Source organism: Vigna unguiculata, chromosome 2 (genome assembly GCF_004118075.2).
Source record: "Vigna unguiculata cultivar IT97K-499-35 chromosome 2, ASM411807v1, whole genome shotgun sequence".
Taxonomy (NCBI): Eukaryota; Viridiplantae; Streptophyta; class Magnoliopsida; order Fabales; family Fabaceae; genus Vigna; species Vigna unguiculata.
The window spans coordinates 27,354,363-27,380,357 of NC_040280.1; the positions used below are offsets into that span (position 1 = coordinate 27,354,363).

The 25,995-nt window shown below is 32.4% G+C and overlaps 3 protein-coding genes and 1 long non-coding RNA gene across 6 annotated transcripts; 2 read left to right on the plus strand and 2 right to left on the minus strand.

Moving 5' to 3' along the window:
* The first annotated feature begins 8,085 nt into the window (after positions 1-8,085).
* On the plus strand, positions 8,086-9,854 carry LOC114173860 (60S ribosomal protein L8-3). Its single transcript, XM_028058511.1, has 2 exons — positions 8,086-8,619; positions 9,265-9,854. The coding sequence occupies exons 1-2, from the start codon at positions 8,180-8,182 to the stop codon at positions 9,608-9,610; spliced, it is 786 nt and encodes a 261-aa protein (XP_027914312.1). The 5' UTR covers positions 8,086-8,179; the 3' UTR covers positions 9,611-9,854.
* A 286-nt stretch (positions 9,855-10,140) lies between these two features.
* LOC114173859 (protein EARLY-RESPONSIVE TO DEHYDRATION 7, chloroplastic-like) lies at positions 10,141-15,231 on the minus strand. Its single transcript, XM_028058510.1, has 4 exons — positions 14,293-15,231; positions 13,323-13,489; positions 11,333-11,417; positions 10,141-10,698 (listed from the first exon to the last, which is right to left on the minus strand). The coding sequence occupies exons 1-4, from the start codon at positions 15,195-15,197 to the stop codon at positions 10,509-10,511; spliced, it is 1,347 nt and encodes a 448-aa protein (XP_027914311.1). The 5' UTR covers positions 15,198-15,231; the 3' UTR covers positions 10,141-10,508.
* A 765-nt stretch (positions 15,232-15,996) lies between these two features.
* LOC114173861 lies at positions 15,997-22,885 on the plus strand. Of its 3 annotated transcripts, none has more exons than XR_003602617.1 (3): positions 15,997-16,383; positions 18,106-18,157; positions 22,493-22,885. It is a non-coding gene; the product is annotated as an uncharacterized LOC114173861 (long non-coding RNA). The 3 variants fall into 3 exon arrangements; XR_003602616.1 differs by having other exon boundaries at positions 22,496-22,885; XR_003602618.1 differs by having other exon boundaries at positions 22,537-22,885.
* On the minus strand, positions 16,390-24,917 carry LOC114173858 (alpha-mannosidase-like). The gene is made up of 29 exons (XM_028058509.1): positions 24,617-24,917; positions 24,446-24,529; positions 24,170-24,258; positions 23,371-23,545; positions 22,866-22,985; positions 22,702-22,785; positions 22,523-22,594; positions 22,304-22,417; positions 22,101-22,201; positions 21,902-21,995; positions 21,597-21,761; positions 21,427-21,504; positions 21,074-21,139; positions 20,946-21,002; positions 20,524-20,743; positions 20,135-20,274; positions 19,919-19,963; positions 19,773-19,829; positions 19,052-19,123; positions 18,866-18,913; positions 18,618-18,737; positions 18,459-18,524; positions 18,221-18,333; positions 18,065-18,149; positions 17,533-17,643; positions 17,363-17,458; positions 17,238-17,285; positions 16,912-16,980; positions 16,390-16,747 (listed from the first exon to the last, which is right to left on the minus strand). Exons 1-29 carry the CDS (start codon positions 24,824-24,826, stop codon positions 16,559-16,561), a joined length of 2,988 nt encoding a protein of 995 aa, XP_027914310.1. The 5' UTR covers positions 24,827-24,917; the 3' UTR covers positions 16,390-16,558.
* Between the last annotated feature and the right edge of the window lie 1,078 nt (positions 24,918-25,995).

Here is a 25,995-nt window from a genome sequence, read left to right on the forward strand (position 1 = left end):
ACATGTTTGAAACGTTAAATAAATTTAACAAAATTTGGTTAAGAATACTAAATTCACATATTTTTAAAGTTGAGGGATTAAATTGAACAAAAGATTTGAATGGAGACTAGCTCCAATTTTTACTAAAAATTAAAGGATAAAAAACATATTTAACCCAATTAATTATGTCATCATAGACTCTAACTCCAACAAAGGTTAGCACCATAATTATCTTTTCGCTAAATTAATCTCAATATTTTTATAAAATTCTCTATATAAAAATATTTTATGATTTCAAATACTTTATAAAAACACACCTTAAATAATTAAATAATAAAATGTTAGTTTTAAAATGAGTACACTTAAACACTTAAACATTGTAACACATAAAAGGAGTTTAAGAAAAAGTGTAGTTTGAATATGTTTCGTACTATCATATAAGCATGAAGCATTTTTTCTAGAAGTGATGATAGTTCTTCTCCATTGAGTTGGTTGTTATGAGACAATGCAACCTTTCGCGGCACGTCATCCCAAATTCTTACGCAACAAATTATGTATATATAAAAAAAAATGAAAAATAATTTTTTAATTATTAAATTTTGACAACATTTTTTAATAATTTATTGTGTCATTTTTTAAGTAATTTTTATTTTTCTATTTTTTTATTTTTAATATTTTAAAATCACTTAGAAAATATCATCTTATATTGTAAAAAAAAAATTGTCAAAATTTAGTAGTTAAAATCTCGTTGTAAAAAAAAAATAGGCATACATTTTCCATAACCATCGCCACGCTCAATTGTTTAAACAATTTTATTCCTTCTGTTTTCTTCCTAGCAAACTGATTAGTGTTAAATCGTTTTGATTAAGCCGAATTGCTATAATTTCAGTTCCTTTTGGGCTTTCCAAGTTCACACCACAACATATGATATGAATTACTATAAGTGCTTCAAATCACCAATGCCTAAATATCGCATACTCTGTCAGAATTAAATATGCCATTCTTTTATTAATATTTTCTAACATTTGATAGAAGTTAAAAATGAGATTTTTTTTTTCTAACATTCTTTTCGCCATTTTTTTTATAAAATAACATTAAGTTTACTATATTTTATTATTGAAACATTATAGTTATGGTCAAAATGGAAATGTTAATGTTGACCATGCCAAAAGGTGTCGAGGATTTAATAGAGAAATAATACAAATGAACAAGTATTCAACACTAATAAAAAACAATTCATTGAGAAATCTACTTAGAATTAGAAAGAATATGGTAAGACTAGGATGTCAACGGGGCGGGTAAGGTATGGGTAGTAGCTCTTTCGTACTCTTTCCGTTGGATAAATATTCGTCCATATTTGTACCATACCTGTGTGGGTATTCATTATGCGGGTATCCGTATATTTTTTTAATATCCACATATATGCACAGGTACCTGCGGATATTTACAAAAAGAAAAAGAGAATTTTAATATTTAAGAAAATATTTTAACAATAAATTCAAATAAAAATACAATGCATAATATTTATAAATTTCAAACAGAGTGCAAACAACTCATTTAAATACAAAGAAATGAATTTTTTTAGAAAACTAACTGATAAAATATAACTCATTCAAAATCAATGTGTTAATGTTTTAATAATTTTTTTTAATTTAAATTAGAATATAGCAGGTATGGATACTATGATATCCGTACATGTCCTGTTAACATGGATGTATAAAAAATAATTGTATCTGTTACCCGCAAATATCCATTTACAATATATGTTTCCTACCTGTTGCGAGTTTTATCCACGGAAACCCACGAGTACGGATTTTTTTTTGACATCCCTAGTTGAGATAAATGAGAAGGGGAACAATTATGTGTAGTTATTGAAGATTTAAGTGTAAGTCTAAGTTTTATATTAAATAAAATAAGAAAATTGAACAACATATAAAAAAACATTCATAAATTCATTGTAAGTTCTCAATCAAAATAGTGTTAATTTTGTATGTAAGTTGAATTCAAATCATGTCCATACATTAAAAGTCTTCCCGATAGAAATTTAGGCAAATTCTTCTCAATCTATTTTGTATAAAAAAGAATGAGTTCAATATGTTTTTAATCATCGAATTTTGATGTAAAATTGAGATTCATCATCATCAAAAAAAATTATACATTTTAATTCTCAAATTTTAAAAATAAATTAATATATTCTTTTTAACTCAATTACATTAATTTTTTTATATATCAAACACGTTTTAGATCATCATTTAGTATAAAAAAATAAATTGAAAAAAAGGGACAAATCCCAACAAAGAATAAAAGTAAAAAGAAATGGAAATGTGTGAAGGAAGCAAAGAAGAAAGAATTTATGTGTGAAGTGGTGGAAGGTGGTGATGAATAATAGAAGATGAGAATATGATATTTAGAAAGAGATGAGAGTGGATATTAAAAGAAAATGAATGTGATAAAATGTGGGCCAATGAGGCGTGCACATTAATTTGACTAAGTTGAAGGATCTAGAACACACTTTTGTGCTCCAACTCACTAATCCACACCAAACCCATTCGTGGTCTATCTTCCTCCATTCCAACATAATTTCATCCAATAATTAGATTAGGGCTAATTAACCTCTTTTTAATCTTCTATAATGCCAAATTAAACTACGTGCCAAAACTATTCACAGTATTTCATTTCCATTGCATGGCAAAAAAAGATCATCGACCTAACAACAAACAATATCATACCATCAATAAAATATTATTTCTCCATAAAGTAAAACCAAGTGCCGCACCTTGTTTTATTTTTTACTTTATTTTTTGTTTTTGAAAGTATGTTTTTTCACTGTACAAATATTTCGAAATAGGAAATAAAATATAAATAATTCGATGCTTTTGTAATTGTTTATGAAAATGATAATAAAATAAAATATTTTTTCAAAACCTAACTTATCCACTCTGCCTCAGTATGACCACCCACAGGAATGGTGAAAGATCCTTGAAAATTTAGTTTATGAACAACTAAATATAGAACTTCTAAGTATCTTCATCAATGAAAAATAAAACTGTTCTGTGATATTAATTATATAAAATTACTCGGTTTTCTCATAAATAAGTGGCCGCAAATAAATTTACTTCAAAAGTAAAATAATAACTAAAAATATGTTATATTTTATTTTTCAAAGCCCTTGTTTCTAATGTCTCATTCCTGAAAAGTGATAACTTACTATGAAATACAAATATGCTTCCACTGAAAACATAGTTTTCTTACGGTACAACAAATTTGCATATAGCTAATTACAAAATTCGTCTAAAGATAACTAATCTAAAGGCATTATGAAGCTTTAGACAAAATTTATGCTTAACTATGCCATGTTTGTTTTACTGTAAAAATAGTATGTTTGAACTATTGAAAATAAACCAAATGAAATAAAATAATACTAGGATGTGCTGTAATAAATTCAATACACTCTATTTTACCCTATTAAACATTTCCTTACTAAACAAATAATCCCATTTTTTGTTAATCAAATTACGTTAATAAGAGAGTTAAATATGTTTTTAGTCTTTTAACTTTTTAGATTTGAGTAAAAATTGGAATTAGTCGCTCTTGAAAACTTTGAATCAATTTTAGTTTTTTTAATTCTGTAAATGCGTGAATTTAGTCATTTAAACCAAATTTTTATTTGACATTTCAAACACGTTTCATTATATTATTTTAGTTTGTTTACACCATTTGACATATTTTCTCTTCAATGTTAACTGAAAAATGTGTTTGAAACGTCAAATAAACTAAAAAAAAAATGGTTTAAAAAACTAAATTCATACATTTTTAAAAATAAGGGATTAAATTGGTTTAAGATTTACAAAAAAGACTAATTCCAATTTTCACTAAAAGTTAAATGACAAAAAATATATTTAACCTTTAATAAAATGATAAAAGGGAAGTGTCATATCTCCAAGAATATGTTCGATTCTTAATAAAATCATAAAATTGTAATATCCAAACTAAGAACAACATTGATTGATTTAAGTAAACAAAGTGCTAAATATCGTAAACTTTAAGAAAAAAGAAAGGTCATTTAGATGCTTTGTTCCTAGAAAAATGTCCATTAGATGTTATACTTTTTTTAGTTATGGATTTTGAAAGCCTTTTCACATTCAATTTAAAGTAAGTTAGGAGGTATCAACCTGCGTCAAGTAAAAAAGAAAAAAGAAACACTGATACACACCACAAAATAGTGTGTTTTTATTACATTAAACCCTACCAAAGTTGACTCTTGCTATTCATTACACGTGTAACATAAAAATGGTGAAAAATCGCATAATGAAAAGGAACGAGCCATTAGTGAAAATTTTCATCTGTCATACCAGTTGATTAACTATATACAACACCAAATTATACGATTAATTTTTCGTAATAAAATTAGTAGATTTCCGCGCAACAAAAAATGACATAAAACGAAGTTTTACCTCTTAATGCATGTGAACAATGATGCAAAATTTTGGTGTGTTATGTAGATAACAAATTGTAAAGAAGAAGCTTGATATGCAAAATCGTGGGGTACTAATAAAGAGAAAAAAAATAGATAAAAAGTGTGAATTCTGAGTCAAATATACTCAAAAAGTTTTATATATTCCATGGAGGCAAGAAGAGAAGGAATTGAATTCGAATGTGGTTTCTTTTGGAAAGGGCTTAAGATAAGATGAATTCTTTCCTAATTTGAAGTGATATATAAATAATTTTAAATGACAATAACATAAGTCATCTTCATTGTGATCTGAATGTCAAAATATCAATCAAATCTTGGAGATTATGTTCAATGAAGGGAATCAAATGGAATCTTTGTCTTTTTTGCCATTCTTCTCATTCATTGGATTTGATGCCTTAACCATTTCATTTATTCTCCACCATTTTTGACCCTATGAGGTTTTTCAAATCATTCATCATAATACTAATTAAAATAGATATAATCTGTTAGGTTTAAAGGGTTTAAAGAGGTTTTTCAAGGGATGAGTCCCTTTAAAGGGTTTAAAGAGGTTTTTCAAGGGATGAGTCCCTTCAACGGAAGCATTTTTAATCATAGGGTAAGACTTAAGTCTAACCACATGAGGCATTGACACCATTTTCAACTCAAAATCTTAAGACAATGAGTTTATGAATCTTTATTCTTATATAGTGCTCTACTTTCTCATTTCTATCCAATGTGAGACTTAGACTCATATTTGGATTCCTAACAAATCAAGATTACCATGAAGATGATAAAGAATTCACAAAATCGTAAATTGTGAAATCTTAATATATATATATATATATATATATATATATATATATTATAATTTAATGAGTTAAATATCATTTTTTATTACAATGCCAGTAATAATAATCCTCTCATAACAAATAAGTTTTTTTTTTTTTCTAATAATAGGAAGGTGACCAAACCTTTAAAATGCTGCTTATGTTTAATTTCCTTAATCTAAGACCACAATTTTTGAAGATTAAAGTCCACGCTTATAGCGGATAATAATAGTGGAATAATAAAACAATATATAATATAGAGGATTTGATTCGCTGCAAAAAGAGTTGTAGAAGTTTATGGGCATCAATATTTTAAAACAAAACATCATTATCGTAAGTTAAGTTGGTGCTTACCCTCCCATGCCACCCAAAGAAAAATATTGTTTATGCAACACCTCATCATTCCATAACCCACTACTCATTTTATTCTCTCTCCAAATTTATGTTTCACAAGAAGACACATGGAGATTGTTAATTAAATACTCACGAACAACTCAAACATAGCATGTTTAAAAGTTTATAATTTTTTTTGAGGTCGCGTAATATAATAATGATGATAAGGATAAATATTTAAGTTAATATTTTTTCGATAAAGAAGAAAGTTAATCTTTCAAGTTTATATCTATTCTGTATTACTTCATCCTTTTACTAAAAGTGATATCTCAAATATCTGTAATATTTTTTTAATTGTTGCCAAATTCATCCACTAACAAAAGAATTATAATTAAAACAACCCTTTAACATTATTAAATTCTTAAATTAGTTTTACCGTAGTAAGGATAAACCATATAGAAGCAAACCCTAAACTCTATTCATCATAATTTCTTTAGTAGTGGTAAAATAAGTCGTTTCGTTCTGTTTTGATTTAGTGTGCCTTTGGCTCTCTAAAAATAAATCAAACCGGACTGTTTTATGATTAAAAAATAGGTCTTGCAATCCACCCCTACGAGGACTGACTTATCACTTTTTTAAATTTTTAAAAAAAATTATTTATAAAATTTGTTTGAATATATATTTATAAAAGTATTTAAAACATATTTAATCACATAAATATTTTCTAAACTTTTTGATTAATTAATATTTTTATTAGATAAATTAAAATAATTATTACATTTACTCTATTAAAACTTAATTTACGAGTATTGATGATTTAAATTATAATAGTACTGTATAGTTACAATCTTTATAAAAATTAAAAGATATATGAAAATAGGGCAAAAGCGAATTAGACTGCTAGTTTAGCAAATTAAAAACAAACTAATGTGTTGAAAATTTCAATCCAACCAGTACTATTTAAGCGGATTGGTCTATCAAACCGAGTCTATTTTACAATCCATATTAATCTTATCTATTGGTGGACGCCAAGTATTTTTTGTAAAGGATTATACAAGATATTTTTTTCTATTACTTCACTTCTTTATTCGAGATGATCACCTTCTCTTTAGTTAAAATGTTGAGATGATGTCTACATAGACATTCTAACACTGAAATCAAACATTTTGTAAAGTCCAATAAATATCATAATAAACAAATGTATGTTATCCCGTGAACAATACCTCTTTTGTACCATTTTCATAACTCTTACCTGAATGAACCTACGTTAGATCTAATATAGTAATGTTTCAGACATGCTCATCATCGTATTAATCCACCACTAGGGTATGAGATGGTCTGGGTCCTCGTAAGTTTTTAAAGAGATAGTGTAGCTCTCTAAAAGATCAATATCATAATTTGTAGCAAAATAATGCAGTGAAAAGCTAAATAATGACGTAAGATTATTCAAAACAGAGTACATATAACTTTTCATTAAGATATTGTATATGAGTTCGTTTCCAACATTTCATTTTCAACACAGACAATATATATCTCATTCCGATTCATACACAAAAGTAATGTCAGAAGAAAATTATGTATAACTAACTCAAGTCACAGTGAATAATAATACACTACACCTTATCATGCCAGCTTTTTCTGAAGCATAAAAAACTTGCAATCGCCTACACAGATTTCAAATTTGAGTGTACTAAGTGGCACAGTACACAAAGAGTGAAAGTGATATGTGAATACAATCGCACTTCCCAAACAACTGCTGCCAACAATGAACACACTTCACGGACACCACAAACTAAAACCTTATTTTAATTTCCAACATTCATCACCATATGTATGTCAAACTTCTTGCCGCCCACACCATAGATACACTTGCTATACACAATCACTTGTTATTAAAGAGAGATTTTTCTTTCTTTTCTTTCTTTTTTTCAATAAAACTAGTGGATCTAATGACAAATACCATGGTGGGTTCTGTCTTTTTCTAAATTATAGAAAAACGAGAGGATCCAGATCTCATTCACACAGTGAGAACAGGAAGATAACATCAATACAAACAACAAATCGCGCGCGTTGATGTTCCCATGCCTTTTTTTAGAGAAAAACAAAATGGGAAATTATTTTGGGTACAATCACAAACTCTTTTTAGCACAAGTTCCTTACAAACTATAATGATAATTTATGATTATTTGATGACTTAAATTTTTATAATAAATGTATATATAAATTAAACTCCTAGTTAGTGATAATGTAAAATCTCTATAACAAATAAATCCTAATAATACATTTAATTAAATTCCGAAAACTTTTTAACAAATGATTGGGGCGCAAAAAGCTAACAATACCATTGTTCTAAAGCCCATTTATACAGTTATTGGGCTCTGGTGATTCGGGCTCGATCATAAAAGTTTATAGGCTGCTTCTTCATGCACCTCCTTTTTGTTTCCTGCACTACCATGAAATTTATAAACCTAAGTTACTAAGTTGCAACGGCGCGCCCGCTATATATTACCAGCATAGCCAAAAACCCTAGCTTTCCCATCCATCCTTCTTCCATCTGCGCGGCGGATACACACACAGGTGAATCGGAATGGGAAGGGTAATTCGCGCCCAGCGTAAGGGTGCGGGGTCTGTTTTCAAGTCCCACACCCACCACCGCAAGGGTCCGGCGAGGTTCCGCAGTCTCGATTTCGGAGAACGCAATGGCTACCTGAAGGGAGTGGTCACCGACATTATTCACGATCCCGGTCGCGGCGCTCCACTTGCCAAGGTTACATTTCGCCATCCCTTCCGCTACAAGAAGCAGACGGAACTCTTCGTCGCCGCGGAAGGTCTTTACACTGGGCAGTTCCTCTACTGCGGCAAGAAGGCCACCCTCGTAGTTGGCAACGTCTTGCCCCTCCGATCTATCCCCGAGGGTGCGGTCATCTGCAACGTTGAACACCATGTCGGCGATCGCGGCGTCTTCGCCAGAGCCTCCGGCGACTACGCCATTGTTATCAGCCACAACCCGGATAACGACACATCTAGGTTACCACTCGTGCTTTGTTTTTATTGACTCCGGATTACTGTTTTTGGATTGTTTTGATTGTTTTTGACTCAAAATCCGTGTGAGGTGTGCGTCTATTGGTTTGCGTAGTATTTTATTTTCTTTTACTGTTAACTAAAGTGAATTATATTTGTTAGTATTGTACAAAATTAGGGAACTGAAAGCTCGGCATTTAGTTAAGGATTCTGGTTGAATAAGTTGAGAGTAAAGTGAGATGTAATTAGGGATTTGTAACAGAAAATAGTATTTGTAACATAAAATACGAAAGAAAATGTAGTCAACTTTTCCCATGAGTTATGGTTTGTTATTGAATAATTAGATTTTAGTGATGATAATATTATTGAACTTGCACAAATTAGTTAATAGATAAACTGGTTTCTTTTTTACTTATTTTTTGTTCTATATCACGAAGATGGCTAGCGGCCTATCAGGTTCTTAATGTAAAGCAAGTTATATTCTCAATTTAGGAGTTCATAACCCGGCAGATATATGAACTATGTTCTACATGTTTATGTAATATATGTTCTCAATTTATCTTTTTAGAGTAGTTGGATCTTTTAAGGTGGAAGTTTACTCTTTGGACAAATGTGCAAGAGTTTGAATGCATCTTTGCACTGTGGTGGCAGGATCAAGCTTCCATCTGGAGCGAAGAAGATTGTGCCAAGTGCATGTAGGGCAATGATTGGGCAAGTTGCAGGTGGAGGGAGAACTGAGAAGCCTCTTCTTAAGGCCGGTAATGCTTACCATAAGTTTAGAGTGAAGAGGAACTGCTGGCCTAAGGTGCGTGGTGTGGCTATGAATCCAGTTGAGCATCCTCACGGAGGAGGTAACCACCAGCACATTGGGCATGCTAGTACTGTCAGGCGTGATGCTCCTCCTGGCCAGAAGGTTGGTCTCATTGCTGCCAGAAGGACTGGTCGTCTTAGAGGCCAAGCCGCTGCCACTGCTGCTAAAGCTGACAAGACTACTTAAGGATACTGTTAGAGCTGTTGTGCTTAATTACAAATTTTCAAGTTTTGTTTCTTTGATAGTTTATGTTCAACTTTTTGGCTACTATTTTGAGTTCCATTTCCACCATTAATATGAAGCTTGTAATGTGCGGTGTTTTATATTTGATTAAGATCTCTATTCACGTGATTTCAACTAGTTGGAACTTTTAACGTTCTAGTACGGTTTTGTTTGCCATAACATTCTATTCAAGTGAAGCCACTTCCGACCCCTTTTTTTTCATAGGTCAATTTAGTTTTTTTTGCCAGTATTGAAGTGGGGTTTTCCTATCCGTAGTTTTTGTACTTTGTGTGTTTTGCTCAACTGTTGTTCAAACTGGGGTAGATGAACTGTGTTGGTTGTTCGAATTTGAAAAGGAATGTTGCTAAAAAGCTAGTAGGGAGACCTTGTTTTGGTACACAATAAGCCGGTTGTGTTAGAAAGAAACGGTGAGAAGCTTGTGAGTAGCATGTGAAGCAATAGAATATATACCGCATATCTCATTCTATGGTCGATTGATCTACAAATACAGTTGCTATACACAGGCACATCAAGTATATTTATACACATAATTGGATCCCAACATGCTCTCCAGTATCGAGATACGGTCTTCATTTTTCTTTTTCTCAATAAAACTAGTGCATCGCATGACAAATCATGGTGTGTTCTCAAATGGTAACTACTTTTCTCTAAATATAGAAAAACGAGGATTCAAATCCCATTCACACAGTGAAAACAGAAAGGATAACATCAACAACAACAAATCACGCGTTGATGTTTCCATGCCTTTTCTTAAAGAAAAAAAAAATGGGAAATGAAAAGCCAAAGTGACAGTTTCTGATATTAGGATGGACAACCTAAATTGAAGAAGTCCAGGCATAAATTACTTGGAACTTTTATCCTTAAATTCAGAAGCTGCAGCTTTGGCACCAGCTTTGGCAAGGGTTGTAGGTTTAAGAACACTCTTAGGGTTGATAGCCTTCCTGATCTTAAAAGCAGCCCAGGCAGTACCCAAAGCATGACCAGCAGCAGTAAAGCCTTCACTCGTCGCTTCGGCTGCTTTTTCTCCATACCTGCAGTATAAAGATTGCCAAATTCACTTCTGAATTGTTAGAGAAGCATGATGGCAATCCACTCGTGCTATATTTTATGCTTATATGCTGAAAGCATGTAAACGAAAATGATATACAGTTTCCTAAAGGCTATGGTTAAGGGATCAAATTGAATATTATTTAAAAGTGTAACTAGCTTTTAATGTTTACTAACACATCCTATACGTGATACCCAAAAATAGCATTTCTGAGCACATTAAGCAAATCATTCAAAAAAATAGAATTTAGCTGACTTGCCCTTAAGAGCAAATGTTAAGAAACGAACACGATGTGCATTACTCAAGGAATGAAGTATTGAATGATTTAGTAATTCGAGATATTACAAGCTAATACTTCCAATTTAATAATTGTAACTCTCTTACTAGAGTCCGCAGTTTGGATGGCATCATTGGGATATTACAAGCTAATACTTCCAATTTAATCACCAGTGCAAAATTACTTGTGTGCCGTAGTCTCCCATAGTATCATCAGTTAATCAAATCACAGCAAGAGATATTGATCAATAGTTCAAGAAAGGCAAATATTATACTTCACCAGACTCATTCCCTAATGCATAGGTTTTTATACTCTAGATAATGCATACATCAAGCTTTACCTGTGATCGACAAGCTCGGTTGTCACAGTCGATGACGTTGACATAACATTCTTTCCAGCCACTTCAACAGCATCACACACTTTACCTATTTACAAGAAATTTGAAACTTAAGAGGGCATGCAAATAAGAAAATTCAAACTTTTACTGGATAGACAGACTATTAAGTAATAACTACCTAGGTAAACGATAAAAACCAACGAAATAATGGTTTGCCAATCTTAGCAGTTAAAATATGAGTGTTGGTCAATAAATATAAATGACTAAAAATTAATCATGACCAAGATGGAGGACCCTAACAATACTTACATGACGAATCAAGGAGATCTGATGAGGTAAATCAACTTGAGTTGCTAAATTTGACACAAACATCTGAACACCTAAACACTTGTTGAATCCACCCTAAAACTAGCTATCAAGAACAAAACACTTAAATACTTCACCAAGTATCTCATACTACCTTAATGTGGGACTTAAGCACCCCATAATACTAAATCCTTATCACAGTCATATCAAACAGCATACAATCTTGCTACACTGATTCAAGAAATCTCAATCTCGCAGATCAAACTCAAGTAATTCACTACGTTTATGTATCTCCACAATCAGGTAAGAATGCTATTATTGAAGAGGATAACTTTATCTGAATGAAAAAGGAGTGACCATGCACATGCACATGCACATGAATCTCCCGTGTGAAAATACAATGCCCACATCATCTATCATCACCATACCCAATGTCTAACAATGTACGCTAGGTCTTCACTCAAATGTTCCTCGATCCTACCCAACTCTAGAATCATTAAAGTGTATAGAACATAAACAACATATTAGGATAACTAATCATTATCATTGGTTTTTTTTTTCATCATACAATAATAACTGGTGGCAAGGGTGAAAATGTAGGTAGAAGATCATTTCGTTACAGTCAGACCAAATAGATTGTAGCAGCAGGGGAAAATAATTGACATTCGGTTAACCATAACAATACCTGCTAATTAATCTATTTAAGACACTTCTAACCTGTTATATTTTAGAGAATATTTTCTATGTCTACTTTAGTTTTCATAAATAATTGAAAATGTCACATCTCACTCTAATTTCAGTACTCGAAAATTTGTACGGAAAATACCAAAAGCGGCAAATGTTGTTTTAACTAGTTCATGCATACGTTTTTAAAAACAAGATGACATCTCTTTAATTATTTTGGAAAAGAAAAACAAGAAATGAAAACCGAAAACGTTCTATCAAACCAAACAAATGTTCTATGAAACAAAGTAATTAAGCAAGGTGTTAGATTAGAGCACACTAAACACACTCATAAGAACAGAGTTGAAAAGGGAAAGAGAACAAGGAATAATACTGAATCTGAAATTATATATTTCACACGCATGAATCACAATAGATCATTACTATTTATAGAACTATTATAAGTAGTTAGTTAATAGCCCACTAACTACCTAAGATACAACACTAACAGAATTATCTACAACATAAGACAATTCCAACCAACTCTGATTTAAGCATAAAATTCGCATGTTTACGATGGACAATATTTCTAATTCTTGAATTACAATTTTGATCAACAAAAATAATATTAAACTATCATAAAATCATTTGAGTAAGTGAGCCGATGTTTTTCTTAGAATTTGGATTTAGGACCAAACTTAACCCCAAAATTTGACAAAATAGGTCAAAATTCTAGGAATTACCTTGTGCTAAATTTTCAAGTTAAAACACCCCCATCGAGTAGACAATATGGTTTAATATCATCCATGTGAATGATACGAAATCGGACAGGTTTATTCATGCGTCAAAAAATTCAAAGTCGTCTGAAAGTCATGTTACATTACAAACAATTGTGCGAGTTAAATCGCAAATCAATGGGTTATCTAATTCTTCCTGTCATTTTATTTGAAAGATATTTAATATAAAACTATTGGTCAAAACGAGGAACTCAAGGATTTCAGTAGAAATAATATAGCTGACATACTGAATCCATCCAACGATGCAAGTAGAACTTCCCCCGGTAGAAAGCTGAAAAATTTCTTTCCAGCTTTTGAGTTTACCACTGAACCGGTGAAAAATCCAGAAACTTTCACGACCCCAGAGAGGAAACCATTTGCTACTTTCTCTGTCATTTTAGTAACTCTCTTAACCCTGTAAAAGAAACGCATATCAAACGAAAGGGGGATGTTGTCAATTAAATAATCACTTGAACTGATAAAACAAAAAAGATACTAACTATAACAACATAAAAAAATAGGTGACTCTATCTTCCTCATTTAATAAAACATTTGTTATAGACATGACATGAAATATACTAGCAGAGCTAGATTTTAGGTCAATTATTATTTACCATTTTTAGTAACACACATCAACAGCGTAACACGTTTGTTGATTTTATAATAAGTAGTTTAAAATTCATATGATGATTTCTAATTAGTTGAAATCTTAAAAATAATTACAATAGAAATGCATATAAATTAAACTCATTGCACATTTTGGGCACAGACGTATTACCATACCAATTTGAAGCTTAATTACAAAACCAAGTACTTAAAATAAGAATTCTTAACAAATTTAGTAACATATGAGGCAGACCATACTATAATAAAACATTTCACTAACAATAGGTAAAATTAAAATTTAAAAGTAATACATAAAAAATGTAAAAGGCTTTGTTACACAATCATCCCACTATAGATTGACATATACTCATTTGAAAAATCTTAGTCTCTGTAACAATTATTTAAATCAAACTCCTTGTTGTTGATAATGTAAAATCTTTATAACAAATAAATCCTAACAATACATTTAATCAAATTCCGGAAATTCAAAGGTAAATTACCAAATTTAACAAGATTAACCCGAAAAATCTCACACAAATACCCATGTAGAATTAGGCACATAAATCACAATGACATTAACAATAACAAGATTATGCATAACTAATAGCCCACCTCTTAATCCGCTTCAAGGTCTGAGGACTAACCTCAGCATTCGAACCAGGAGTTATCCTCTTTTTCATAACCTGATTCCCCCATTTCAACCTGTCCACGGTCACATCCCCACACCACAAGATCCCCTTAACCACATGTCCAGATCCTGCAGCGATCATCTTCGCAGCAGTTCCACTATAATCCTCCACATTGGGCGCCAAAGTCGTCCAATACGCAGCGCACCGCTCCTCCATCATCTCCTTCTTCTTCCCCGACTTCAAATCCTTCGGCGAAACCTCCTTCGCCACGCTCTCATCCAGAGCCTCCCCTTTCTTCTTCGCATTCTCCGAAACCCTCTGCACGGAGAAGCAGCTGCAGTTCTCCAAAACAGCGTCAAGCTCCTTCAGAAGCCCCTCCTGCCCCTTCGAAGCGATCGTTAACCCGTAGCTAAGAACATCCTCCTCCTCCTCCCCGGGATCGGAGCCCTTGGGGACGCGGAACGAGAAGAAATAGTGTGAATCGTCGACTTTCACGGCGGTCTCATCCTTCGCCAGTGGCCATTGGATCTCTTCGGCAACGCGCGCGTACACGGCGACAGCGTTGTCTCCCTGCCGGAGGCGGATGACGGAAAAATCACCGCACGCAAGCTCGACGCTGTAGTCCTTATCGACGAGGTTGAGGATCGCACCGGGGATGCGTAGGAGGACCTCCTCGGTGGCCTCAGGCGGCGCGGAGGGGGAGCCAGCAGCTGAGGCATCCTCGGAAAAGAGGTTTTGAACGAGGTCGTTGTAGTCAATGGAGGGGTAGAGTGGGATTTGCGAAGAGGATGAGGGATTGGTATTGAGGAGAGGCGAAGGAGCATCGGGGTTAGAATCGATTACTTGAGGATAGAGAGAATTTCTTTGATTAGGGTTTTGAGAAGCCATTAACGAAGAGTGAACTTAGTTGCAGTAATGGAGTGTTGAGTTTTGAGAGCGCGAGAGGGAAGGAAGGGCCAATGAAGAAGAGACGCGTGGCAATGAGACAGAACATAACTTCCACGGTAAGATTCCCGCGCGAATACCGGTAAGAACTTAATATTAAAATTATCTAAACTCCGTAGAGTACGTTAGCAGTGTCTATTTCTTTTTTACTCTTTTTTTTTTCGTTACAATTATATATAAGTTCAAAATTAATCTTGTGGAAAATTTACGGAAGAGAATTTTGAAAATTCTTCCAACAGTCGAAATATTAATTTTGTTTTTACAAGTGTTTATAAATAAAGTTCAATATATGATTTGATCTTTTTAATAACAGATAGGGATATTTGCTTTTCCTATCTTATAAAGTTCGCCATTTTGATCCAATCCTTAATTTTGTATATATTTAATTCTTACATTTTAATTAATTTATTATTTTTATGGTGCCTAGACGAATGTATTAGGTTTATGTTTAATTGAACAAAATAAATAAGAACTAGGTATATTTTTGTAATTTAAACCTATTTGATAATAATAATGCTAAATCTATATCGAGAATAGATAGTGACTAAAAGTATGTCTTTTTATCTGATTAGAAAGATTAAAAAAGTCAATTTAAAACTCAGGAAACAATTAAACAGCTTTATTTTAAATTTAAGAACCTTAAAAATTATTGTTTTTTAATTTCGAATCTAGGAATATTTTATCATCAAAAGACTAAAATCCTTTGAGATCTTGAAACATACAATGTATTCCTCTTCCGAAAAATAATTATTTCGCACTTAAAAATATATTTAAATTAAATCATACAAATAATACTGTTTGTAACTGTAGAAGAGGTCACAGTGCAAGGTTGGGCAGGGTTTGTCAGAAAAGGAAAAGTCGAAGAAGGACAAGAAGAAGATCAGTGGATCGCCATTGCTAAGTTTCTAATGTGCTTCTTTCTCCTCTTTAAATTAGCTTTTCCTTTTTATATTCATTTTCTTTCTTCTTTTTTTGAATATCTTTGTTTCTGAAACGAAACTGGTTTTGGCAACGTTATTCTTCGAACGTTGTTAAGAACGAGAAGCGAATGGGAAGGAACGGAAACTGAAAGCGCAAGCCAGAAGACACCAGTTTCACAGATAGATGCTTCGTGACAACGGAATTACAGGTAAGTCCGTTTTATTTTTCTTTGGAAAGCGTTCTCTCATGTTTATGTGTTGATTTCATAAAGATTGCGTGTTATTTTATTTGAATTGTGTAATGCGATGCGATTCATATTAAGATACGGAAGATTGAAAGGAACATGTTTTATGATAAAATATTCATATTGAGCTGTGCCATTCTTAGAATTTCAGTAGGAAAGTGCGAATTTCCATCGGACCAAGTTCAACTACAAGAGTGATTTGACTGACAGGGCCACCCCTAACTGCTTTTGATTCTTGTCCCTTGTCCCCTTCAACCTTCCATGTTTTCTTCTTCATTGTTGACCTCTCTTGGTTAGCTGATAAACTGACCTCAGTCAACTGCTTTATCTGCATAATAAAGCACCAAGCAGTAATTATTCCACACAGACAGTAGCCTCAAAAAATATCTAAATAATGATTTTCTAAAGAAGTTTGAGCTTCACAGAAATTTGATCAAAATGGAAATGTATATTTATTTAGTGGATGTTGAGGCTAGCGAGAGTTTTCTGTACCGTTTTTGTGATAAACATTTTCTTCAATTCAACTTTGGTTAAAGTTGAAAGCTGAGCGTCTTCACCAGACTAATCACATCCAAAACAAGAAAGAAATTGATGAGTAATTTCACATATGATGAATAATGATATATATATATATATATTTGCACAATATCTACTGGCTAATTGATATTATCCATTTATTATTATTTTTACTCCATCATATTTATACTTCTTTCTCATCACATTTGGGTTGTTCATGCACTATTTTCCTAAGAGGAGAGTATGTATAAAACAAAATGTGAAGTGGAAAATGATATCTGATATTGATTAAATTATTATACCTCATATAAATGTGCCAAACGGAGAAGCACCATTCCATCATCCAACTCCTGCAAAACTACCTGAGTTAGAAGAAAGAATGACAGAGAAGAGTCAAGTGTGCTCTAGCAAGCTGGTGTAAGTGTACCTCGAGAGTTATCAGAGCTACATTAGGAGGTAAGCTGTAATTAGGGTCAATGAGAGTTCCTTTGGTCTCATGGAAGGCCTTCCAATTTCCCATGTTCTGATCAATAAATATCTTAAGAATATGTAATATGGGGATGATTAATCCATGAAGTAGCTACCATTAAGTCATACCTCTTGTGAAAAAGCCAATAATAGTGGTGAATAAATTTCCTGACCAGTTGTACGGCGCCATTGTGAACCAGCTCTAAGGTTGTGGATGCCCACATGATAATTTCCTCTTACCTGATACAAAGAACAAGATATTATAAAAAGGGGATAGAAATTCACAGAAACTATATGTGGAGAGCATTGGAAATTTGATTATGGCTTCCTTAGAACTAGGTATCATTTTCCCTACAACTAGGAGACAAAGTTTTTTATACAACAACCACCCAAAAACAGAGTAGGTTTTTTATACAACAAGCACTCAAAAACACAAGTTCTTGAACTGGAAATTGAAGCACAAGCCCATTTTTGAACTATATAAGATGTCAGATTCTAAAATTTTGAAAATGATTTATACTTAATTTCACTTAATTTTTTTGTAATTTTGATCAGCATGCATATACATGGACATGCAGAAAACGGGAGCATAAACTAAAATTTTCATTCAATCAATTATATGCACTTGAACATGAACTAATTTGAGACATTGTTGTCATACTTTTAGTCCTTGACAATTATTATTTTGGCACACTTGTTCAGCAAGATTTTCGTCTACTCCTTTGCCATCATCAGAAAGCAGTCGCCTGGACAGGTAAAAATCAGTAATTAGTACTTGGTATACAATCTAAAAGAATCTCATAGTCTAGTTTTGTACCTATGAAGCATAAGTTCCACCTGACCATCTTTTATACTGCCTCCTCCAGTTGCCCGATCAACTAAGATTGATAATTCAGATTTATTATCCTTAATATAAATTCCAAGATTGAGCTGAATGGGAGAAAAATAAGTTAGAAAAGTAGAAGTTAATTGCTCTTCTTTGCTTCAATTGGATATTGATTATTAGCAACAAAAACTGAAACTCCAGAAGAAATTAACCGAGCAAAGAAGTTTACTGGATAGTAGTTGCCTGCTACTGGCTCAGTAACTTTAAGGGGCCAATCTGCCCTATAATCTCGTACCTGCATAATTTTTATTAAAGTCAATTTTGTATGTTTTTTTAACCTCTGGAATACTGCGAGATAAACCGAAGAAAATTTGTAGAAGAGACTTACCCGTTTCAAAAAATCTCTTCCATTAGAATCAGTATAAAACTCTTTGTTTGTCAGCATATTTGTTGTCAATTGTGTGATTACCTCTTTCCCAACTCCATCCTCCGTAGGAATGGAACCAATCTTCACAAATATGTCAGAACATCCTTATGTTATATTTATTTTTACAACTTCCCAATCAACATTAGACCACTTAACAGCCTCGGTATTTATATTTATCTTTCACAAGGCTAGATGATGATGCGACTTACAGTGTATTCAATCTCAGCATGCTCTTTGTCTTTGTAAACCCTGGTAATCTAAACGAAATAAACAATGAACCAGTAAGTCACTTACCCAACTGAAGAAATAGGTTTTAAGTTCACCTCCACTAAACACGGGAATAAAAAATACCCATGGTCATATATAGCAACTAAGAGTCTATCAGTTTGACTAACCTGGTAAATCCATGAACTAAAATTCTGATGAACCTCATCCACTAATGGTCCGCGGATTATCTTGAAGGGCACCTGCATTGCATCAAATAAATCAAAATGCATCTGTGCTTTCAGATTGTTGTTGTGTCGGACCTTTTCCGACACTAACATCTTCACGACACACTAGTTGAACACTCTCTGATAGCTAGGTGTCTAACTAAAACATTATTTTTTGTCAATTCAGACAGTTGAACCTATACTTTAATCAGTCAAATACTTGAGTTTACATCTCACAACAACATACGGATAAACACACTATTCTAATATAACTTTTCTACCACTTAAAAAGTTAAAGTATAAATGACCGTTATCATGGAAAAACTTGTAAACACAGCAAGTTGGTTTCAAAATTTCTAAATAACTTCATTAAAAATCATTATTTTATCTTCTTATTTGTGATTCTTTTTTGATGAAACCAAGTGTTTCTATTGAGAAAAAATGTCTGTAATATTCTTTGGGAAACTCGTCATCATAAAAACAAATGTGAATACACACATATAAAGAAGGCAAAATACCAGGAAATATTTATCAATGAACCACAATCCAGGTGAATTTAGTAGCATAGTCAACTCAGAAGTTAAAGCATTAAGACTCGATGCAAATGTTTTTATTGGGAAATTTAGAAATTACCATAACTGAAACACTTCTATATTGAATTAACCAGTTGGAGGTAGAAACTTACTGATTTTGAAACAATAATTGGAGGGGACTCGGGCTGAAAAGTATATGCGCCAGAATCCTGGAGGAAAAACAAAGCTGATATTATAGCATACTTCGTACAAGAGTAAGTCTTGTGCTTAAAATACAAAATCATAGACCTACACTTACACTAGAATTATACCAGAGATAGCTTTGCTGAATTGGTACATCTACCTGAAAAAATGTTGGAAAAACATGAAAATTCTTCGGTAAAAATCTGCACCCTTCAAAATATATCTCGAAATAGTGTTAATTAACTGAATGTACGAAGAGACACACACTCAGATAATTAGCACTATCTGGAATATTAATCTTCTGCGCGAATTAAGTTTCAAAATTACTTACTCCTGTTCTGGAATTATGCATGCGTATGAGCTGTCCAGATTCTGAAGAAAAAGACAGCTTCAAATTTCCAGGACCTACTTCAACTGTATCGTTTCTCTGTCTGGTGGTGAGGTGTGAAAGAAATCCCTTTCTGCTTTCAACTAATTAAATTGAAACACAAGTAAAGCATATGAAATATGAAAGTGCTGAAAATTAACATTTACATAATTTTGTTATAAAAATTGAATTCAATTAAAATTAAAGTATTGTTTTTAGAAAATTTGGAGAAAAGATGAAAACAAAAATAGAAAATTACGAGTATGGCAATCAAATGTGTATCCAATTAGCATTCTGAGCATGATATTAGACTTTGAAGTTAGAAAAAGGAAAGGGGTAAAGCTTAACAATACCTTTTTTTTCTGGTTTAGAAATGAAATACGTACTCCATCCAAGTGGAGGTACCGAAGCCTGAAACAGAAGCCAGTACTTTGGGGCTTGTTTTGGTGACACCCCAAGATAGGCTTTGACGTAGATTTCTCTTAAATTTGCTGTAACACTATCCACTTCTATGTATTGTGTTTGAACATTATTTCCCAATGAATCTTTGACAACAAGGTTTGCGTCATTAACCTAATGCAAACGAAACCCTTCAGATATAAGTTGGATGCAGTGCAGAAAAATTGATGAAACAATTAAGAGAAGGATTGCATTTGAGCAAAGTGGAAAATTCAGAAAGTGAGCATTACAGTAGTATAACGCCACTTGAATATGCTCAACTTAGAAGAAAGTCCAATAAGTTATGACGTGAGCAAGCAAATGAATAGATACTCACTGGAATTCTTACAATGTCTGTACGATTCCATCCAAGAGGGTTATACACCACTAATACCTGGCAGGAATCGTTAGAACTTGATAAGTAAAAAATTAATCAAAAATTCTAAACAAAATATGGTAACATACCAAACTCTTCGCTTGTGGAATACTATCTTCTGTTGGTGGACAGTAACTGATGTTGAGTAATTGACACTGTCAAATCAAACAATATATGGAAAAACAGGTAAAAAATAACGATATCAGAATTAGAAGTAGAAAGATTAAAATTCATAATCTACAAGAACAAGGCTTACAGAAGCCGCAAAAGAAAAGAACATTCCTAAAATTACATCAATAGCTCCCATGATTCCAAAACTTACTTCAACAAGTTAATATGATTTTGTAGGTTACGTGAACCATGACATTTGAGTCTAATGTTTTAAGCATTCTCTTAGGAATAGAGACATGATGGAATGTTAAGTTTATTTTATGAATATTACCTGGGAAAATGCCGGTGTAGGTGTTGTGCATTTCTTGCTAGTAAGGCAATACAAAGAGGAACTAACAACATCCTCAGCCTACAAGAAATCATTGATTTTATAATATTTGACTGACACAAAAATACCAAAATAGGACACCAAATACATTATGGAGAGTCAAATCTCCTTACCCTTGAGGCTCCAATGGCAAGTCGTTTTGCATAGTCATCAGTTGTGTGTTGCTTGGCAGTGCCAGAGACAGCATCATGATGCTGTGCAATGGCTAGAGCATCTCCAAGGTCTAAAGTGCTTACAGTGAATTTCTTTCCCGCAAAAAATTCAAGTTGGCGTGCTGCCTATATATAAAATAGTAGCATTGAGCAAGGTTTCAGGTTTGCTTAGAATTGTTGAAGAGAAGCCAGTGTTAGAAAATCCACCCTAGTTCATTTGATTACAAAATCTAACTAACAAAATGTGAAGCCAGTGTTAATTATACCAAATAGTATCCACTTAGGATCCTAACGTATCGCTTAAAGGCCGGGCGACTGGTGTAATAGCCTGTCCAATAATCATGCGGATTATCTGCATACCTACGGTAAAAATCATCATCACTCATCAACAATCAATCTTTAGTTTGTACATAAGCATATATCAGAGTATAAGCTACTTCGTTAACAAAACTAGTTGATCCATACGGGAAGTAATCATCAATTTTCAGTGGCCATTGTTGATTTGCAGCATTTTTTGCATCAGTGTAAATAGATGGGGTAGAATACAAAGCATTCACTCTGCCATCCTGACAACATCAAAACAAACAGAAACATGTATTTATTGCCTAATCATGATACAAAACAACGTACAAAAGTGGATTGTTTTTGTTTCCTTCACAAACACAAACCTTGTTAACATGGTGAATTAGTTTATCCATTTGCTTGAACCAACTCTCTGCATATTGGTACTGGAAATCATCGCCCATTGTCCACATGATATGGTTCGTCCTAGTCATATTTGCCTATTATTGATGCAGTCAAATTAAGAACATGAATTTTTTTTCTTTTATTTCTAGTAAAACCACAGTGTGTAATAGCAGAAGATACTGTAGTGAACGAGAGCCTACTTGTGTAATAGCAGCAGCGATGAAGTCTTGGACTCGCTGTTCCACATAGTAATCAAATAGAAGGGGATCATCCTGCAGTCGTCAATTGTAACATTTTACAGTGAGCAATGTGCTTTAACCAAATAAATATGCAGCACAACATTTGCAATGTTCAGGTTTTAGTGGTAAAATGTAAGAACCTGTATGGGAACAAAGTCGTCATTGACTTCAAAATGGAAGCCTTTCGGTGGACCGTAATGAACAGGAAAAGTGTTGGAAAAAATCTGTTGAAGATGTAAAATAGGTAAATTAAAAATTTAAAGTAACTTTGTCAATGATAAAAGATGACTTGACACAACCAAACCTGCTCTGAAGAGCCAAATGTGTTGGAGCCACGCCACACAACTTCAAGAGCTTTATCAGCTATGCGTTTTTCTCTGTCCTGATAATCAATCCTAGCGAAGTGCACAGAATCAAAACCAAGCTGCAGAAAGCATGTTAGTCATTTGGGGTGTTATTTGTCTACCACAATTATTATGATATCAATTCATAAAAAGGAAAATGTGAATTGACATGACACGGAATGGCAATGATCATGAATTTAGATTTTATGTTAGGATTTTCTATGTTGTTTTTCTGTCGTATCTTCGATACGTTGTTTATCTATTGTATCTTTAAAATACATTGATAGATATTGATTTTAATATTTTAAAATATATTAAAACAAATTTAAAGTATTAATATTACTGTATTATGTAAACACATCATCAGAGGACAGTACAAAATATATATCTGGTGAAAAATCTGAACTCATTGATTAGTATAATTATTTTAGCAAGAATGAAGTGACAGAAAGTGAATAGAGGAACCTGAGCACCAAGCAAATAAGCTTGAACAGCAGAGTGTCCAAAGGGATCAATCTGCCACCCTGCACGAGGGACCTTGTTGAATTGGTTTTTGATGAAGCGGTGACCCAGAGTGGTTTGATCAATCATGTCTACGTAGTGAGTAGTTGCTTCATCATGCATGCACCAACCACCATTTCTACACCACAGTAACACATCACACTTCAACTTACTGTATGTAATTGAATGACACAGATTTCTATTCTTCTCTGTTCCTCACAATTACAAGAAAATCCATACAACCCTTTTTCACAAACAGATAGATAAACAATTAGTGGTAACCCATCATATCTTTCACGGCAAAAGCACAAGAATGGTGGTGCAATTTTTCTACAAAGTTACCCAAATGGACAGATTTTAAAAAACATTATAAAAATTGGAACTTTAAATAAGAAAGCTGCTCAAAAATAGTTTTTGAAATTTTGGAATTCCGATTCTCTTTGAGTTTTCAATGTGTATTAAAATATTATATAATTGAAGTTGTGTTGCACGATTTCGGTTAATATCAAGAAGTTGGTACAATTTCAGTTAAATTTAGAAAAAAAAAAAAAATTGCAATGTATTGAAGTTGTGCTACGATTTTACTTTAATGAATTAAAAGTCATGTCAAATTTTTTCATGATGAAGTCGTGCTAAGCTAAGTCGACTTCTCTATTTTGGTATTTTTTTTTAAAACCTGTCAATTTTGATAATTTTGAAGAAATATTGCACCATTCTCGTGCTTTTTCCTATCTTTTACTCAACACAAAATAAATGAACGTACACAAATTCTAGCTGGCCAGCATCCACAAGCTTTGTCACTTGCGCTTGTGTTTCTGGAGATTGTTCCACCCACCATCTATGGAAAAATGCCTGTCATTCAATGGATTTCAGTTTACTCTTTCAATTCAACAAGAAAAGAGTTTCCATGTAATAGATTGTGATTTTGACGTCACTTTAACATGGTTATAACTTATATGTAATTTTGTCAGTAAAAGGTAACAAAATCTCCAAAAACTGAACTGAAACTTCATATTTGACTCAAACTCCAATGTTTTACCATCTCAGCGAATACAAACTTTCTGTTCTGGTCACGCTGCAGGGACATAACCACTGAATCCAGCACATTTTCCACACATGCAGCCTGAAAACAATTAACCATAGAAAAAACATTCACTAACATAATTTCAACAAAAAAAGCAACACACATAATTGATTATATGACTCTAACCTGAATTGAATGGTTGGATCCAACATAGTATTGATCAACGGTCTTGAGCCAGCCAACATCATCATGAGAATGAGCAACGAGATGAACATTCAATTTGCCTGGTACAATACCTGCTCCAGTGTTGTATTTAACACAAACTACGGAACTACATAAAAAAAGCAGGAGAATAACACAAAAACACTCTGAAACTATAGTCATTTTCTCTGACATTTTTCACCCCTGAATGGACCAGGTTTGTGTTTAGGAGTGTAGGCCTAAGAAGGTTTTGATTGTGAAGTTAATGAACTTTCAGCCTTCACACTTCAATGAATAAGTAGAGACGGCAAAAATAAGTCTGCATACAAATTTATTGAGAAACAATAGTATAATTTATTTTGAACCAGTTAAATTTGACTTTCCCAAAATTTTGAGTATTTTTCAATTTATTTTCTATTTAGAATATGTTCATTTAATAAGATGACAGTTATTTTGAACACAGAAAGAGAAAGTTGGACAATGAATTAGAGAAAAAAAATATAAATAATAGTCATCTCATTTCATTTATAGTTAAATTAAATAGATAATATTTAGATAAATTAACGAAGTTAAATATTTAATAGAGACGTATTGTTTTTTAATATTAATTAAAAATATTTAAATTTATAAAATACATAAAACTTGATTAAGTTTTTATAATTTACTACAGTTTTTTTATAAAATTTATGTTAGACATTATCATGTGCTTTGTACTTTGACGTCTCAGCCATCTTCACATACCAATTAAGTTCTATCATTTCTCATCATATTGAAATAATTGATTACAATTAAAGATATCTTGGCCTTCTTCACATACCAAACATCATATTGAAATAATTGATTACAATTAAAGATAACTATTTTGAGTGAACGTTACAAACAAAAATCAAGAAAAAATCATTAAAAAAATGTTTGAAATAAATGAGAACTTATGAGAGTTATAAAAGATGTTATAAATAATAAATAAGTAACGGGTGAATAGTCTTAAATGTTATTAAATATTACACCATTAAATATTCAGAAATCTTTCAATAAAGATATAAAGATTTTAATATATTTGAAATAATCATATCAAAAGACAAGTATACTCCTCATGTGATATTTTTCAAATTCATCCTCATTTTAATGAAATATTGACATAGATAAAATATAGATACTAGAAACAGTCAACTTTTTTAATTGAGTATAAAGATAAAAATAAATATATACATAATTGTCTAGTTTTTATCTCCATCCATATTTAATCATCTTATAATAATTTTATAATAATTTTGATTACACATTTTTTTATAGTTAAATTCAAATGGTGTATTATAATTTTTTCATTTATTAAATAATATAAAAAACACATATTTCATTCTTAA

Excerpts from the sequence above, each read along its gene's own strand:
- LOC114173860 (XM_028058511.1), top strand. The coding sequence starts at position 8,180 with ATGGGAAGGGTAATTCGCGCCCAGCGTAAGGGTGCGGGGTCTGTTTTC. Across the intron at positions 8,620-9,264 it reads CCGGATAACGACACATCTAG|GATCAAGCTTCCATCTGGAG; the intron begins GTTACCACTCGT and ends CTGTGGTGGCAG.
- LOC114173859 (XM_028058510.1), bottom strand. The coding sequence starts at position 15,197 with ATGGCTTCTCAAAACCCTAATCAAAGAAATTCTCTCTATCCTCAAGTA. Across the intron at positions 13,490-14,292 it reads ACCTTGAAGCGGATTAAGAG|GGTTAAGAGAGTTACTAAAA; the intron begins GTGGGCTATTAG and ends TTTCTTTTACAG. Across the intron at positions 10,699-11,332 it reads ACCGAGCTTGTCGATCACAG|GTATGGAGAAAAAGCAGCCG; the intron begins GTAAAGCTTGAT and ends TTTATACTGCAG.
- LOC114173858 (XM_028058509.1), bottom strand. The coding sequence starts at position 24,826 with ATGTCAGAGAAAATGACTATAGTTTCAGAGTGTTTTTGTGTTATTCTC. Across the intron at positions 18,525-18,617 it reads GAAGAGATTTTTTGAAACGG|GTACGAGATTATAGGGCAGA; the intron begins GTAAGTCTCTTC and ends AAAATTATGCAG. Across the intron at positions 16,748-16,911 it reads AAATGTTTATCACAAAAACG|ATAAAGCAGTTGACTGAGGT; the intron begins GTACAGAAAACT and ends TTTATTATGCAG.